The 19,183-nt window shown below is 39.7% G+C and overlaps 1 protein-coding gene and 1 long non-coding RNA gene across 3 annotated transcripts in view; one reads left to right on the forward strand and one right to left on the reverse strand.

The window, feature by feature from the left end:
• Positions 1–17,394, forward strand: part of LOC127668297 (uncharacterized) — a 34,793-nt gene extending 17,399 nt beyond the window's left edge. The window contains exons 2-3 of the long non-coding RNA XR_007974073.1: positions 16,909–17,198; positions 17,349–17,394. This is a non-coding gene — a long non-coding RNA (uncharacterized LOC127668297). The remainder of the gene's footprint in view (positions 1–16,908; positions 17,199–17,348) is intronic.
• Gas2 (growth arrest specific 2) overlaps positions 1–19,183 on the reverse strand; it is a 125,789-nt gene that overhangs the window by 25,568 nt on the left and 81,038 nt on the right. For both annotated transcript variants that reach the window (XM_052161825.1, XM_052161835.1), the window contains one exon: positions 15,129–15,236. In XM_052161825.1, the coding sequence (XP_052017785.1) occupies positions 15,129–15,236 (108 nt within the window). The remainder of the gene's footprint in view (positions 1–15,128; positions 15,237–19,183) is intronic.

The following is a 19,183-nucleotide window of genomic DNA, read 5'->3' on the forward strand; positions in this document are numbered from 1 at the left end:
CATTCTGTATCTGTGTTTAGACAGAACAATACACAGGGAATGCAGATGGGAATATACTCATGAAACTTGTCAGGGTAATCCCGCTCTATCATCTTCTCCAGGGGAAATGGAGGCAGAGGAGCAAGAACAAAGCAGAAACTGCACATTGTAGAGGGCCCCCTAAGGGGATCCAAGCTCCCAACAAAGGGCCAACATACCACCTATATTACAAACTTGCCATGCAAAATCCTGTTTCTAAGATCACATTCCTTAAAAGGTTTCATTTAAAATGACCCCCTAACATAGGAAAATATCCTAAGATTTCCATATAACATTCTCATTTCTTTAGTTCAATATACATTCTGGTTAAAAACATATCCACACTCACATATACACTTACACACATTTGCACACATATATACACATACTGTACACATGTGCACATAACTACATGTACATGGATATAGACAACTAGGCACATACCCATGCTTATGTATAGACAGTCACACATGCATGCACACACACGCACGTACACACCCATTAGTACATATACAGGCATAACCACATAATACACCAGCATGGGTACATGCACTCACACATGTGCACACACCTGTGCAATATATACACATGGACAGTCACACATACAACCATGAATATGCATAAATATGCACTCACACATACATACACATATGCACATGAACATACACATGCATACATACACATATAGTAATTAAACAGGAATATGTGATGGATGAAATGATGCATTTAACTGTTCTCTCTAGAAATAAATATTCTCATAAAGTAGTTCTGAGATACACCAACAATCTCATAAAAAAAGAAATTAAAAATGTTTCTCTAAAATATGCATTTCTTTGTAAGAAACAAAGGTCTTTCAAGTTTACAGCTCTTTTTAGATCATATTCTTTTCTTTAAGAAGATACATAAAATGAATCAGTTATTCTATGCACACTGGCAAACTCAGGACCTCAAACGAGAATGTGTTTACTCTCTAATACTGTAGCAACATACTAGCCAGGCCAGGGCACACGTGAGCTGTGGGAGCATGCATTAGAACTAGGAATGGTGCTAGAACAGAAATGTGGCAAGTGCCACAAGAGCATACATGTGTTACACTACAAAAGGTCATTTGTATAAAAAAGGAATAGAGTGGAAACATCCCCAAATAAAGGGTAATTCTCATCTCACAACTCTGTTATTTAAATGTTTAACAGGAAAGACTATGACAATTTGGTACACAGAAGCAAGTGCCAGGCTAATACTTCCAAATGATTTCAACACTAAGGTCTAGAAGGAAAAGCATCTGAGTGTGGAGGTCTTATTAAGAAGACAAAAACATAGCCAATGTATAGCCTTCCACATACCCACACTATGTCTTTAAATTTTTTTACAAATATGGAAAATCAAGGGGGAATAATGTTCTAGATTTTCAAAAATGATACACGACTCCCAAACCTGAATGCCCAACTCCCCTTATTTGATTGGAGGTCAAAGCTCTACAGCGAATGCAAAGAGAAGAGGTGCACTCTAATCATCTAGGAATTACCTTCAGTGTCTGCTGTGCTTTGGCTGTTGAGACATAGGCACAACTATGAAGACCCTACTGAAACAAGGAGATACAAGGTTCACGAAATGCTCACCATCTCAGCTGCAGACGGCGAACAGGCGGACAGCACCTAAAAATACAAACTACTGCTTTGTGACGAGAAAAGAAAGCTTTTTGTTAGTTACAGTAAGAAGACTATCTGTTTAAATCCTGCAGTGGAAGGATGTTTTATCACACTGGGATCCACAGCGGTTGAGAAGAAAGAGGCACACACCCTCTGGGAATTACACAGTGTTGACTCTTGGTGTTTTGAATGGCAAATGTTAGGATGATCTCTTTTCTGGAGTCCTGCTGTCTCCTGGTCAATAAACAAAGGAAGAAGATGAGGGAAGGATTTTCCTGAGGGACACCAGATGTAGGTCTCGGTTCTGTGTGGAGTATATGACAGCTCGGAGGATTCCAAAGGAAAAAGTCCTAGGAAGATGTTAGGTGAAGGACCCTGCCGTCTTGGTCTGACTGCCCTGCCCCACCAGGTCAGCCTCTAGTTCTTTGACAAGGCTCCACACCTAAAAGCTGTGTGTGTAGGCAGTGTTACCTTATGATCACACCATTCTGTTGTAAATCAAAATGTATTTTGGAACAGTCCAAAACCGGAAGGGCTACAAGGAGACATCTGTTCTATCTGAAGGATCGGAAGAGTTCAGTGGGAGTGGGAGGTGCAGTTTGCAGCCCAGACTTTCTGCATAAGCACAGTGTGGGTGGACACTGAGTCATCTCTGGGAAGTGAGAGTTTCTCTTTCTATGACTGGGTATGAGTGTGGCTGTAATTCTGTTGGTTGGTTATCTGTCAAGGTCATCTTCTCATTATCCTTAGAGTTTCCATCTTCAGTCTTCCCTCAGTGGAAATAGGCACCTACATTACTCAGCAGATCCACCAGTGTTAGGCACCAGGCTCTGAAGAGCCTCTTCATATATTTAAGGCTAAGATGTCCTTGAAATTCAGGCTCTTCTGGAGTGTAAACTGAAGAATTATTCTCTTGTTATTGCTATAAGACTCTGAGAAAATATATACAAGAAAATATATGATCCCAGCATGTAGACCTTCCTTAGCTACAAGCCATGAGCAGGCATTCTCTAAACATCTGTAAGTGGAGCTTTGAGACACGCGCATGATTGTCTGCAGCACTCCCTTTGCAAAGCTAAGTCCAGCTTACCCTGGGAGATCCTTTGTCCTCTCAGGTGGGGAGGCAATGTGTCACTAATAAAACCTATGCCCAAAGAAAGCTTACATTTCCCATAATAATCCAAAACTTCAAAGTACTAAGAATACTAAAAATGATTCCTTGGCTGAGTAGCAGCCATGACTGAAACGTGTAGATGGAGATACCTTAGCACACTGTTCTATACTTGCTTTATGCTGTGATCTAGGACTTTAGAGACTTTCTGCACACTGAAAAGCTTTAAATGTAAAACCTCCTCTGCCCTTTATCTACTTTTCAGTGAAGCCTAAGAAGGACTTAGTTGTCTCTGTCCTCACAGGCTATGAGAGTACATTTTAAGGGGAAAATACGGTTAATGCCAACATTCAAAGTGAGAGACAAACAATATTAACCAAAATGGCTGCTGGGAAAGAAAAGGAAACATTCGATGAGTTGGTTTAAAAAAATCAATCTGAAGAACTTTTTATGTGGCTGCATCTCAAAAACAAGTCTACCTTAAATTCCTGGTTCAGTTAGTCTTGTTTACATCACAAACTCCCCCGTGGAAATTCTTAACTAGAAAACAGCTTTTCTGTGGAACTGACAGGGACTTAGCCAGTGTGCCGCTGCAGGGCCAGGAGTCTATGGGAGAAGCTAACTTATAGCAGCTTGCACCACCAAGGGAGCTACATTCAGGATGGATTCTTTAGTGTAAGGGTCGCCATGTAGGGTGTTCTGAGGTGAAAGGGCAAATATTATTTGCAGTTTTTTTGTTCAATTTCATAATTTCAGAAATTTTAAGAGACTGCTGGTTTACCATCTGGAAAACTGAAGGTTAACTGAGATTCTCAGTCTGACTGGGCTTAGAATCTCCCAGAAGATAAACCTGTACACACAAACCTCACACAAACCTGTGAGGGCTCATCCAGAGGTTGAACTGAGAAGAGAAGTCCACCTGAATGTGTACAACAGTGTCCCACTGTGTGAGAAAACCACAGGGAAGGACTGAATATCGGAGGAAGAAGACACCGGCCTGGCCTCCAGCATCCGCGTCTTTGTGCATCCTGTGTAAAGACAATGTGGCTCATTGCTCCAGCTGCCACGCCTCCTTCACCATGGTGGCCTGTGCTCCTAAGCTGCAGTCAAAGCAAACCACTCCCTCCTTAAGTTGCTTTGTCCAGTATTTTGTCCCAACAAGAAGAAAAAAGTACACCGATATCCACTCAAATTTTTATGTCTTGTTTATCCCACAGTCTACAGCAGGGCTTCTTAACCTGTGGGTCACCGTCCTTTGGGGGTTGACTGACCTTTTCACAGAGGTCACCTAAGATTAGCTGAAAACACAGATATTTACATTATGCTTCATAACAATAGCAAACTTCCAGTTATGAAGTAGCAAAAAAAAAAAAAAGTAAGGCTATGGTTGGAGGTCGCCATGACATGAGGAACTGTATTAAATATTCTTACCTCTAGCACAGAAGCAGGAGATTACTTTGCAATGCAATGTGCAAACAAATTTTAAGTTGTTACCACCATGTACTAGTTACTGGCGAAGTTTGAAATATTAATTAGTACAATTAGTGCTAAGAATGTTAGACTGTGCCACTCCAGGGAGCTGTACAGCAAGGCTGGTGATTTAAAGGAAAAAGACAACTTCATCCAGCACTAGATAATACAGTGTCATTGAGAAACAGAAATTAAAAATTTTCAAGCAATGGAAGGAAATGTGAGGCGAGAACTGGAGTGAGCAAGCCCTACAGAGCTGTGACCCTTTATCTGTACCAGCAGCAGCACTGAGTGAGCATACTGTCACTGTTACTGGCAACACCATGCACTGCCCCACACGGCCTCTTTGTGTGCACTAACTACGAAGCTCCTGGATGGTGCAGAGTGAATGTGCTTCTTCATGGACTGGTCTGTGTTCTGTTTACGCAGCCTGAACCCACAGGAGGACTACGTGGGATTCATAACAATAGATATTCCTGCTTCTTTCCCCCACCTTGGGGTAGGCAAGTCTCATCAATAATTCAAGAAGGCAGAGCACTGGGAGTGACTGCGTCATTCACTTCAGTTCTCTCCTTTCTCCACAGCTCACATTTACACCAGCAGCACTGACTTAACCAAAAGCTGTTCTTGTTAGAAAGACCACAAGGAAAAGGCAAATCTAACTTGTGATCTCACCTTACAGTGTAATGTTCATTTTGTTGTTTAGGGTAAATGTCTGAAAATTTTAAGTATTTTCATCTCAAGGAAAACTTCAAGAGAAAATTTATTATATAGATTTAAAACATATGAATTTCAGATATTAAGATTTTGTAATAATATGATTTGAACTAAATATACTGCTTTTTGGCGCGGCTACCTCCACAAGGTCACTCTAAGCTGCCAGGGCTATGTATAAACTAATGACACACTGGCTTTTCTCAAGGAGTGGTATAGTACAAAATGGGATCATTTGTAAACCACTTTTGATAAGTCCTGTCAAAATAACTTCTGCCACCACGGAAGGATACTAAAACTACCCTTCCACGTGTAAGTCCTATCACAGTATCACAGTAAGATAGCCTCGGCCACAGTGGCGTGATGCCACACCCTGGAGGAAGCATGCTACCAGTACTGCAGGCAGAGGCTGACTTCTAAGTGTCCTTTTCAGGCATATGCTTCAGAAGCACCAGCTGTGGTGTTGAAGGCTGAGTTTGTCCTTAGCGATCACCTCACACAAGCCCTTTCTTCTACTATACAGAGGTGTAAAAGCAACATGTCCTCTCTCCCCTCAGGGAGAACCCCCCCCCCCATATGAAAACAGATGAAGGCGTTTAAGCTTTATGAAGCCAAAGCCAATGTTAAATTAAAATATACAATTTTTATAAACTGAGAGCATTCTGATTTTTTCCTTCAGATGTTACAGTTTTGCTTTTGAGGGCTTGCAATCCACAGCATATATGTCAAAAAGAAAAATCATTTAAGTTTGGAGAACATATGAAGACTACTCTTTTGGGGTTCTTTGCTTTTATTCATCTTTTGGGTTATTTCTTTGGAGTCTTTAAGGAGGACTGGTTGTAAAATGATTTTTGACAGAACACACAAGTAAAAGAATAGCAAATGGAAATGCTAGATATAAAATAGGGATTATCTGCTGACAGGTGCCAGTGGCTGAGTAGAAATATTCAAAATGATAATAACCTCAGGATAACTTTGCTGGAACAGCATGAGGAATGGATATGAATATTGTGGGCTCTGAATCAGATACTCAGTTGCAACAATGTCTTTGATACTCAGTAGTTGTGTGATCCTCACAAATATCTGGGCAAATGAGGATTGCCTCACAGAACTGTGTATGTTGTAGGGTATGAGCCAAGACAAGTACATACACAATTAAGTAATACACAGAAAGTGGGCCCTAGACATTTTGTGTGTGTGTATGTGTGTGTGTGTGTGTGACAGAGAAGGAAACATTTTTCATACAAAATTCTTGAAAATTGATTAAAATGACAAATTATTGGACTAAATTATCAACTAATTTTACTTCTAATACATACACATATGTGAATGTATAGGTATATATTCCCATACTTGTGATATCTAAACATTCTAATCTGCTTTTCCATGCAGGGAGGCTAAAGCAATACAGAAATTAGAAGGACAGTGCATAAGCAAATAAAAAGATTAAATACTCCCAGGGCTGAAGAGGTAGTGTAGCATAAGAGCATATTGCTAAATAGCCATAGGTGGCAAATTGTTAGTTTTCAGATCTAATATTTTTGCTACACATTAGAGTTACATCTTAAGCCAAATGAGAAAAGGAGAAATGCTGTGAACTCAGAGACTTGTTTAAACTTATAAGTTGTTCCTTCCAGCCTTGTGATAAATATTAAACTTCATTTTCCTTCCTTTTAAAGGTGATCTAAAATGGATATAGCGTCAGGTTATAATCCCCCAAAAAAAGCCTGGTTTGAATTTTCCACATTTGAAGGTTTCCAATCTCAAAAATAAAACCTCAAAAAGACAGCACATCAGCTGAGTCCTTTCAGTCACGGCATCTCCTTAATTATTTTTGCATTTTTCTACCACATACCCTATCTCAGAAAGAAGTGGCTAACGGGTTTTATTATTGCTTGTTAAGTACTAAAGAGACATGTTACCAGAGTGTACTGTTAGCCCCAGTGAATATGGATAAGTGACCCATCTAAATTCTTTAAAGGAGCAAACTCATTACCCAGAAGAATAAATTCTAAATGCTGAAGTCAAAGTACTCCATGCATTTTTAGACATTTTTGGTTCCTTTGTCTAAAGTGTCACTGCACAGGGACCAACGACCCAGAAATATGTTCACAAATGCTCCTTTTGTTCCCAGAATCTGAGCACTGTAGGCATGTTTTGGGATGCCACATACATAAATGGAAACAAGGCCTTATAAAAACAAGCAGAACCTGTTAGCGAGTTTTGAAAACATAATCATCACTCTCACAAGTTTTCAAGTTGTATAGAGGGATACAAACATAGGTTTCTAGAGGCCGGATCATGGTTGCTCCTGTGATGCTCATGCTGACACATAGGGAGGCTTTAATCTCCTCCCTTTATATTCTCAACGCTGAGGTTTTTATACAACAGCCCGTTTTTTATCACCAGGAGTGGTTTCCTATTTGAGTCTGGCTACTTGTTACTCCCAGTAAATCAATATGTGTCAAAACAGCAGCAAGACAGGTAATAGGACTCTCTCTCATTGGACCTCCAGCCTCAAAGTCCCAGAAGACCCTGCCAGGTCTGTTACTATGGCAACGGTGCTAAGTACCTCTCTGCTTTATCCAGCTGTAGTGAGTTGATTTTCGCCACACAAGCACAATATTCTGAAGAAATTTTAGGGTGAAGAAAAAATTCAGAGTCAATAACAACATGTGTGATTTTTCTGTTGAACTATGATGATTTAATTCAGAGACAGTTCTCAGAGGATGTCTCACAAACCCCTCTCCTGACTGCCAGCTAAACTGTCATTGTCTTTTACTCAGGGTTGTCATGTATTCACATTTCTTAAGATGAGAAATTAAAGACAGGGAACTATGAGACTTTGCAGGATGGAAGAGCATGAAGTTTTACCAAAATGCAGACACGTGTTATGCAAATGTCTCCAAAGAAAAAGGATAGACTTTAAAGTTTTCTGCTATTATCAGTGGAAAACTCGACAAGATGATTCAGGCAACCAGAGAATTATCTTTGAGTTCTACTAAGGCATTCAAACAAATAATGGTATATCTTAAATTGAACAAAGCTCTAATTCATTTTGGTGGTTGAAAGGGACAACAAATTTTTGAGTGGCACCATTTGGTTAGCATCTGTAGTTATAAGAATTGTGAATAATGCAGGCAGGTGATAGGCTGCTTTAGAGTGAGCCCTGTTCACGCAGCTCAAACACACTGTATTCTGAGTATTTTAAGGGAAAATGGCAGGGGGTGATTTATTATCATTGACCTTTAAATGTGTCATAAAATTGGACAGATATTTTTAAAAGGTTAATCTAATTTGAAACAGAGTCTCACATTTCCTCACCTTCTGATGCTCCTGCCTCCACCTCCCTCCCAGGCACTATAATTACAGGTGTGCACCATCTTCCCCGCTTTATAAACTACTGGCATTTGACGGCCATCCCACTAGAGGGGCTTGGAATGGAATGTGCTCTTCCAGGAGTCTGGACTTGAATTTTATGGATATAACACTTACTTGAAATAGTCAGCACTCTTTTACCCACAGAAAAGATGGAAAACAATTTCCCAGCTCTATGAAAGAAGTAAATTTCTTAGACAAAGTATGTAAAGTACTTGGAAAATTCCAAGCACAAATGGAACTAATTAAATTTCAGTTGTCTTTACTACAGTTTCTCTATGTATTTCCTTAGAAATAATTTTAAGTAAAACTAAACACAGACTCAAGAGTCTTGAAATACATTTGTTTTGACTGTGGTAAACACATTCTAGACAACTTGCATTTCAATACAATTCTGAGTTTAAAATAATTTAAAATTTTTGTTTCAGCATATAGTGTCTTTCCTAGAATGTTAATTTTTCGTTAATTCTCCACCCAAGATGACATTCTTGGAAGGGGTGGGGACTAATTCTATGGTTGAATATACTTGTAAAATATCACCCAAGATATTCTCCATTGAGTGCCCCAAGAAATATCAGGTAAAGAAATCAGCAGTAGTAAAATGTTAATATCAAATTTCAGCTGCCAGGGTTTATATCCCGGCCCCTGCACTCATCAGATACTTACAAAGGTTTGAAAAATAAAGCGATGGTTTCATTTTGTGCCCAGGTAAAATGCCACTAGGTCCCTTTTACTCACAATCATCCTGCCTCAGGCTCACCAACACTGGGACTACAGGTTTGTGCCACCATTTTCAGATTCTCTAACTTTAAAAGTCACTCGTGTCTTAGAAGTCATCTAAGCTTCTTCAACTTTAAAATGGGAATGACAACAAGATGTTTCCTGATGTGGTAAGGAATTAAAGTAAGATATATCAAGTGTTCACAAGAGACTAACAGAGTCAACTATTAATATTTCAAGACATTTAAGAGGCTGGTTAAACCCTTTACTGTCAATCTCTAAGGCTGTCTTGACCATTTTTTAGAATGGGTGTTGTTAGAATATACTTTGTTTTCTTTTTTTTTTTTAATGGGTTCAACCCTTTTTTTATATTAGATATTTTCTTTATTTACATTTCAAATGTTATCCCCTTTCCTCTGAAAATCCCTATCACATCCCCCTTCCCCCTGTTCACCAACCCACCCACTCCCACTTCCCTGTCCTGGCATGTCCCTACACTAGGGCATAGAGCCTTCACAGGACCAACTGCCTCTCCTCTCACTGATGTCTGACAAGGCCATTCTCTGCTACATATGTGGCTGGAGTGATGGGTCCCTCCATGTGTACTCTTTGGTTGGTGGTTTATTCCCTGGGAGCTCTGGGGATACTGGTTGGTTCATGTTGTTCCTCCTATGAGGCTGCAAACACCTACAGTTCCTTGGGTCCTTTCTCTAGTTCTTCCAATGAACAACACAAATTTACTGTATTAGTTAGGGGAATGAGTTATGATTAATTAAAAAAACCTCTCATGTATATGCATGCTTACACTATCTCAAAGCATAGGATGTTCTGTTCCCATATAAAACTAGAGGACTGCTGTGGTGGGAGACTGTACCCCATACATAGGTGCTCTACTGGCTCAGTTGGGGTAGCTGATAACCACTTCATACACCAGCATGCCTTGCTCCCACCAACCTATTATCTTGGTGTATTTCCATGTCTATAAGTTTTATAGGGATGGGACACCAAGTAGTTAAAACATTAGAGATGGAAGAGACTGTAGCTAAGGTTCACTGGTGAGGTCTGCGGACACAAAACACAATACTCAGAGAGAGAGCTAATATTTGGAAGTTTCCTAGGATTAATCATCAACACAGTAAGATTTCAAAATAGAGATGGGAGAAAAGCAAACATATGCAGATAAGCCCAGGTGTGAGTCCGAGGATTTCTGTTGACAATAGAACTGGAACTACCTAGGAGACACACTCCTGGGTATGACTGTGAGGGGCTTTCCCAGAGTGGTAAGAGCTAGCTGGAATATGGGCAGTGCCATCCGCTCATGCCACCCCTGCCACAATGGGCCACATACCCTTAGAGTGTGAACCATAATTAATCCTTCCATTACATTATTTACCGCCAGGCACCAGCAATGAAAACAACCAGAGAACAATATATACTGTAGAAAAAATATGTAAAAAGTTTGAAACAAACCATAGAATCCTTCCTGGCCTAAATAATAGTAACAGAAATGCAAGACAGTTGCCTACCCTTTTCTATATGAGGAAAATTCAGGGAAACAATCCATTAAAATGAATAATTAGCTACTTAAATAACAACCTTCAAGGGACCTTTAATTATTCCTAAATTTATAGTTGCATCAGTTGACTGAATTCTCTTAGGTCATATTTTAACCATCTTCCTCATAAAATATAAAGAAGAAAAAATCATATAACTATTTGTTCTCAGCAACTAAAATCTTGCAATTATTACTATTCTATTCACATTTTATTCATGTTATTTCTACATAAACTATTTCATATGACTGAAGAGTGTATTTCTTACTTAACTGTGTATACAATCATCCCCTGGTATATAGCTGGCTTTAAAATTGTCATTTCTGAAGGCTAGAGAGATGATTCAGCCATTAAGAACACTGCTGCTCTTCCAGAGAACCCAGGTTCAATTCCCAGTACCTTTATGGTTGTTTGACCCAAATCTTAGAGGTTTTGTTTCACTCTGGGAAGGTGAGAGAATCTGCATTCTCTCAGGTTTCCATACGTTAATGTGGCTCACCTGGGGACATTACAAGTCTCAGGAAGTCTGCACGCTAGTCACCTGATTGGGAATTCTAACGCCCCTTCTCAATGCTCATACAGATCAGTGCTGCAGATGAGTTTTCAATATGGGAAGTCCCACTGGACAGCAGGTGAAGGAAGGAAAAAGGAATCTGAAGGAATGCAATGCGGGCAGCAGCCCAGGAGCTTTCAGTTTGCATTTCAATGAAGCATTGTCTGGCTGACTGAAAATATTAACATCTCTGTTGCTGCAGAAATTGTTAGAGATTATTTTTGTACTGACCCCCTAAATTCTGAAATAAATGAGAAATTTATGTTGGATGACAGAAGGTTTCTACCTTCAGAATAGATGCCAAGCTGTTTTTAATGGAAAACAAAAAACAAACAAACAAACAAAAACTTTGTTTTTGAAAATACTATGTTTATATGATATGTTTGTGCATACAAGCATACATGTATGCACAAGATGTCTTTCTGGATCGTTTTCTGAATGCTGCACACATTCTTATTTACCTTTTTAAAAAAAATAATTAGTTTGGTATTATTGTCTTTCTTTCAATGTACAAAGAGAAAATGGGCTCATGTACATATACAATCACAAAATGGTACCAGTGAAGTCTTACTGAACCAGACTCTCTGGGCTTATTTGACTTGTATGTAAGAATCTCTGAGGGCTAGCCTGTGTTTTTATCACCATGTTATCTTTAAGATTGAAGTTCAGTGTTTCAAATTTTCTTAAATAATTCCGAGTAGTTCTTGGAAGTCAACAGGCTCATTAAGTCCTTAGAGAAACAAGGCATTTCTTACAATGGATGCATAATTGAGGATGAAGCCTAAGAGAACATATTGTGTGTATATTTTATATAACAGTACTCAAGAATGTATCAAAGAAGACAAAGCTGTATTTGATAGCTTAGGGAGGCATGATAAATTTAAGTTTAAAATTTAAAATATGTTGATACAAAAGAATGCAATGAAGCCATTGGGAGTGGCCGCCCACCTTCCATATATAAAGATTCCACTACTGCCACTGGCTCTTTAATCCAAGTGTTCAGAAATCTATCATTAAAGTATTACCTCCTACAATCTTAAAGTCAACACCACTGAATTTCTGAGTAATCCCTACCATTTCCACACACACAAACAGTTACAGCACAATGAGAATCTACAACAAAGGTAGCCAAAGATCTAAAGCATCAGTCAAAGCACATGTGTATCAGCAGGCTGTACTTAGACTACTCATCCAACATAGGGAGGAAATAGAGAAATGTGCAATGTGGGTGCAGGAGGGGTGCCTCAAATTTCAATTAGGAAGCCTCTACTATGACAAGAAGACGTTGCCTCAGATCCACATCACTCTGTCAGGGTGGACACAGATTCACGGGACAACTATGTCTTTGAAAGTCTGCCTGTGCAGTGGGTAGCAGTTACTGCAGAGACAATTGGTCAATGTGCAGATAGTTTGTGCCTGTGGAATGCTACGGCTACACAGTAAGTCTCTAGATCACAATCCCTGAAGCCGAAGCACAGAAAGCATCATGGAAGTGGGTAGAAGACTGTGAGATAGAGAAGACTGCCGTAGACAGTGTCTGGTGGGTATTCATGGCCACTGCACTCCTCTCAACAATTCAGAACTTGCACTCAACTATTTGAACAAGATCAAGCCAGTTAATAAACCGGCATGGATGAGGGAGAGGAGGTGAGGAGCTTTTTTGGGTAGCTGATGAATTCTCAGAGGGAGACACAGTTAATCTTAGCCGAGTGGCTCTTGGTATGGAGATCATGCTCCGGTGATGGCCTCACAGGAGCAGGTACCATAAATCTACTCAATGGGTTGATAGAAACAATATGTGCAATTAGGAGGGAGAGTGTAGGAGGGAGAGTGTAGGAGGGCAGTTCAAATGAGAGGAGGGTGGCTATAATGTATACATGAAGTTCTCAATAAAAAATATTATTAAAAATATCTATGAACATGTATTCATGACATTTAGCTTTGTGAACAAATTTGTTTCATAGTCTAAGCAATGCTTCACAATTTCCTTCAATGTGTACTTTCTTAACAAATCACATGAAACATTTTATAAAAGAGAAGAACCACGTAAGTATAAGACTTGTGGTTGCAGCTTGCTAAACCCTGTTGTGAGCATGTTCTAACAGCCCAATGCTGTACTTTACTGCCAGGCAGTGGGCAACCTCCCTGTGGTTCCTGATTTTACATGCGTGCCTAAGGGTGCAATAGCAAGTGAAAACATTGTCACCATGAACATGATGATTTCACTCATAATAAGTCTTAATTCTTTTATAAAATGGAATAAAATTAGCAGAAAGGAAACAGTTCCTGAAAAGAAAAACGGACCATCAAAAACTAACACACCTAATAACTACTATAAGCTCTTATGCTGGTCATAAAATAGTATATTGAAGTCTTTGGCAATTGAACAGACATGAACATCAGACACAATTAAGTATGCATACTGCATTCTTTTGTCTGTAGATCCTAGGTGACATCTGAGGAAACAGCATCCAAGTTATTAACATCTTTATCACAAAAATAAAAGGCTGTCCCATAAGGTCTTTTGTTTTGACTGTAGGCTCTGGGGTCTCATATTTTAATGGAAGCTGATTCTCAACTGAGCAATTAGCCTGGTAAAATGTTAATGTATCCGCAGAGACCCTAAACCATCGTTATTTAATATGGTGGTGTGGAAGCAGGCTGCTGAGCTTTAAACAAAGAACGAGGCAACAATGGCAACCTGGGTGCCTGCACCCAGGGTGATCCATAAACCTCTAATGCTGGTCAGCTTTTATATCATGAAGCTGTCATTCTGAACCAGGAAAGTTATTATTACCTGGATTTGTTTATATCAAGTAAACATTACCCTGAAATTAGGAAAAAATCTAAAATGATTGATAAGGTTTAGGATCAAATTAAGATAACTCTTTCTCCATGTTGCAGATTCTTAAGGAGGCCTGTTGTATGAGTATGTTTCCCTTAAAAGTTATAAGAGTAAAGTTTCACACTGCCAAGCTTCCTCAGTTGAAGATCAGCCTCCCTTAGAATCTGAGACCCCAGAGCCTACAGTCAGGACTCCGATGAGTTTCTGCTGTCCCTGACTCTTACTCAATGCATTCCTTAAGATGTGTCAGTTCTATAACACAACCAAGATATTCTTAATATGGTCAGACGAGAAGCGAATAGAGCACACTTCCCTTACAGAGATCAAAAGGACACAGAAAAGACATACTTCTCTGAACCAAAGCCTTCTGGGGGTATATACATAGTTATATTTTCATTTTCTTTTAACGAATTTTTAGCCTTAGTAAGTATTAGAGCTCATTTTGAGAGACCAAACTCTCTTGACTGTTAGCAAAGCAGACTCTAAAAAGCTTTCCAATCAATCTTGTAGAATCCCTTTCAGCTCCTGAGGGCTCTGATGATTTAAGTGGGGGCATTTTCTCTCTTCTAACTCATAAAACTTGGTGAGAACAGCTTTAGTCACTGTTAAGCCAGGATACTGTAGTGAGGTAATTTTTGTGGGGTTTTGGAGTTGGGTATCAAACCTAGGACCCCAAAATTCAAAACAAGCCTTCTAACTGCTCTATCTCTAGTTCAGTAGAGAATTGTCAATCTTATCACATTGGTCCCTAATCCACACATATGGAAAACCAGTGCTGAACTAATCTGAAAACCTGCCGAGAAGTGATAGGAAGATGATTTATTTCTTCACCATGATATGTGGAAGGTCCTGGAAGGGCACGTTTTCATTCCACTCTACCAAAATGAAAGGAATATAGGGAACCTACATGGCAACCCTTTCCCATGGGAACTGATACTCCTGTATGTATAAAGATATGCTCCATTCACCCAGCCCTCAGTAGCACATTACCCTGTCTACTACTCTGCACAGGCTTAGTGACACCAGAGGGTGTTCCTGAATAGTCACATGTCAGACTTCCCTTGATTCGGGTTCACAAAAATGCTCCTATAGATGAGAAGGGGGGAAAGGACTTTACCCTGATGAAGAGGATCTTCTCTCCCACTCGGTATCGACCTTGAGACAGCCGCTCCACACAGAACTTGGTTGGGCACTTGCAGGGAGGATCTTCAGAGATTCTTTTTACCTGAAATAGAGGAGCACAATCATTGTCCCCAATAAAGTCGCATGTGGTTAGTCTCCAAGAGCTCAATAGTGGCTGTACTATTAGTCACTTAGACTTGTTCTATATCAGAAATGATGTGAGCATAGGAACTTTGGCCGAAATGTGAAGATCGGGGTCTTGAAGCATCTTCTGAGTCTCTGAGTTTGCAGCTGATGATAACACTGATGAGGAGGGAGAATGAGGTCAGTTGGCATGGTAACAGACATGAGCTGGAGATCTGGAAAGACAGTACGTGTGGGGTCCATACAGAAAAGATAGTAAGAGCTAAAATAAAGCATGCATAGGCTAACCACACTGAAAGCTAGGGCAAATGAACATGACAGAAGGTTTCTTAATTCGAATTAATCAGTTCGAATTAAGTTTTTTTAAACTTTTTTCTTGTTTGAAACTCTAGGGTTTTCCTCTGAGATTTCACCAACATATACCTCAGACTCATCCATATTTTATATCATCTTAGGTACCATATATAGTATTAGCTGACATGTAAAGTAAAAAACTAAGACATGAGTCTGATTGATGTTCTTCTGGAGTTCTGATAGACAGGCATGAATAGTGTAAATCATAAGAACAGCTCTAGAAGATGCATTTGTATTCATAATCCATGTAACTTCTAGAATGTTTCTAAATGAGAAAGTTCTTTGAGGCAATCCAGAGTAACCCAAATATCTCATATATTTGTATTAATAGTTATTATTTGAGTTAATCTGCTGCTAGCATCTATCATTTTATATAGGTAAGATTAATTCAACAGATATGAAAGAGTGGTGCTTGAAGTTGACCATCAAGAAATCCAGCCATTGTTATTTATTTTATTCATTCATTCATTCATTCATTCATCCATTCATTCATTTACTGTGTGTTTACATGTGTGTCAGTGTATACACACATATGTGCTGGAGTACATGTGTATGTGTATATATGTATGTGTGTAGGAGGCCACTAGATGTTCTCTTCTATCTCTTTCTGCTTTATTCATTGAGATTGAGTCTCTCACTGAACCTGGAACTATGCTAGTGACCAGCAGGCCTCAATGAAGGAAACAGAAGTAACACTATTTTGAAAGTAAAACAGCTAACTTCACAACACTCATGTCCACCAGTATCTTTCCAGTGCTAAATTTTACACTGACATAGTCCTAAGATTCTGGGTTGTTCTGTGATGGTAGCCTAATAAAATAATATTGATCCTTAACATCATCTTGTTGGGTTTAGTTCCTTGAAGGCTAAGATAATTTATTTTCTTATCTTAAACCCTAGACATAAAACATATCACCCTAATGGAACAGTAAAGAGTTTAGCAGATGCACTCTGGACCCATACATAATCATACTAACAAGAGCATGGATCCTCCAGGACAGAGGGAGATCACTGGAGCAGAGGAGGCCTGGAACTAGATGGCCTTAGCGACAACTTTCACTGAACAATAAGGAACATCTATCACTGAGTTAGTAATCAGCCATGGATTTGAAATCGTCGTTTTTTGCCATCCCATTACAGTAAGGCTAAGGCAAGCAGCATCCAGGATGGGAAGCAGTGAAGTAATCCCTTACAAAACAGGAGCTAGTCATGAGCTCGTAGGGCATGGAATTCAATGGCTCACTGTTTTGTTTTTCTGTGCATACCTCTTCCAATAGATGTTTGTAAGATATCACAGCTACACATAGCATCCTTACCACTTCTGTAAGAGTGATGAGGCGAAGAGAGAAGACAGCGGAAAGCAGCTAGAAGACAAGGATGAGGCCTTTGTCACCTAGGAGTCCAGAAAGCAACAAAGCTCACAGCCCAAGGCATCACAACTTATTGAACAAATTTGCTGCTGAGAAAGGAAAACCCAGGAACTGTGTGGGAAACAAATCTAACTTGCAGGATCCTCAGAAGAAAAACGAAACAAAACAAAACAAAATACAGAACCTGTTTGCATCAAGTAAGCAAGAGAAGCATTTTCTCAAGTGGTCTGCCCTTTCTTCATGACTTCCCCACTACAAGAATATACTTTGTTCTTATTGTTGTTTGTTTGTTTGTTTGTTTAAGTCAAAGTGTTTTGTTTTGTTTTTTTTTTTTCATTTGTGTCAAGGAGAGAAGCAAGAGACCAGTCCAGGCTAGGGGCAGTGGAAATACATAGTTGACTGTGAGTGATGACAGCCCTGCTTCTTCTTTTTTTTTTTTTATTCGATATATTTTTTATTTACATTTCAAATGATTTCCCCTTTTCTAGCCCTCCACTCCCCGAAAGTCCCGTAAGCCCTCTTCTCTCCCCCTCTCCTCCCACCCACCCCTTTCCACTTCCCCATTCTGGTTTTGCCGAATACTGCTTCACTGAGTCTTTCCATGACAGCCCTGCTTCTTGTATTACCATGAGGTAATTCTGTCTGCCAGGTGCTCTGCACTTGGCTAGGAACTGAGCCGGTTTGGGACTGAAATGAGATTTCAAGAGGGGCCTGGTTACTGAGAATTATATTATCTCTCATCCCCAGACTGAGGAAGTTGATGAAGAGAAGAAAGACAGTGAGAGCTATTTCTTAAGAGCAGCATTTAACACCCTGTGAGAGCAAGCTCAACACAACGGGACAAAAGGAGGAGCGGGAGCACTCCGGCTGACCTCGAGGCCTATCACAGCAGAATCGCTCCATCGGGAAGGACAGCACTGTGTTTCCTCTGAGAGATCTTGATTAAGGAAGGGGGGCTTTATTGTCCACATAAAAGGTCACCTATTTCCCTGCGGTTCCCCTAAGAATCAGACAAGAAAATGTGAGCAAACAAAAGTGGCTTCAGTCCTGGCTCTTTCTGAAGTCTTCCGCTGGAATAAGATCATCTGGGCACAGCTTCCCTTTCTTTCTCAGTCTTCCCTGATTCTGTTTCCTTTGCCTCCCCCTTCCACTCTCCCATACCCTCATCTTTCTTTCATTTTTGGAGAAGCATACAATAAATGTGTACAAAATAACCAAGTGCTAACTACATACAAAATCTTAGAAAAATCACCCTTTTTTCTTAAATTCTTGTTGTTGTTCTTGTTGCTGCTGCTGCTGTTGTTTTTAGTTTATTTATTGGGTTACATTAAGTTCAGTTCCAAATGGTTATGCATACCTGATATGTAACAAAGTGGTTGTAATGCTAGCTATTTCCTTTTTACCTTTGATACATGGAGTCTAATTTAAACCATTAATGAGGTTCAGATTACTTTTCTTTCTGCCCCACTGTCCCTAAGATAAAATGCTTCAGAGAAAAACCATTAATGCAAAAACTTCAATGCAGTTTACAAGACTGAAGAATGAAGGAGACTATAAGAAAGGTCTATGTTCCCATACATTTGAGAAATTCCCGGTCAGTTAGCTTTTTTGAGGGAGCTAGGCACAGCCTACATGACATTGGCAAGCTTTGTGAATGGGAGGCAGAGAAAGTAATACTTTGTATTTCTCACTCTAACCGAATCTTTCCCCACGGGCACTGTGGTGGTTGTGTTTCTTTAAGTATTCTTTGAGAAATGCTTAAAATATAAAAATTTTATAGGACACAAGGGTCCTAATTGGTAAGAGGCAGATGTGTCCACTTTGCACATTAAATGTGTCCACTAATGCACATTCCTTCATTAAACCAAGAGTTACATTTTCCTAAGTGCCCACATAGCTTTGAGTTGGAAAAGCAGACCTTAGAGCTACAGCAGCTTGAGGGTCCTGCTGTCTTGGGTCTCCATATGACTGTTTGGTAGTTGTTGTTGTTGTTGTTGTGGTAGTGGTGGTGGTGGTGGTGCTGGTTGTTGTAGTTGTTGCTTTGTTCAGAGTTGGGATATTAGTAAAATAGCCTCTAATCTCTCTCAGGATTTTTCTACACCTTGGGGTTCTCTTTGTATTTCTCCTCTTCCCAAAGATGAAGAATGGGCTAACCTTAAGACAGGCTCCTGAAGATATGGGA

This window comes from Apodemus sylvaticus, chromosome 1 (genome assembly GCF_947179515.1).
Source record: "Apodemus sylvaticus chromosome 1, mApoSyl1.1, whole genome shotgun sequence".
NCBI lineage: Eukaryota > Metazoa > Chordata > Mammalia > Rodentia > Muridae > Apodemus > Apodemus sylvaticus.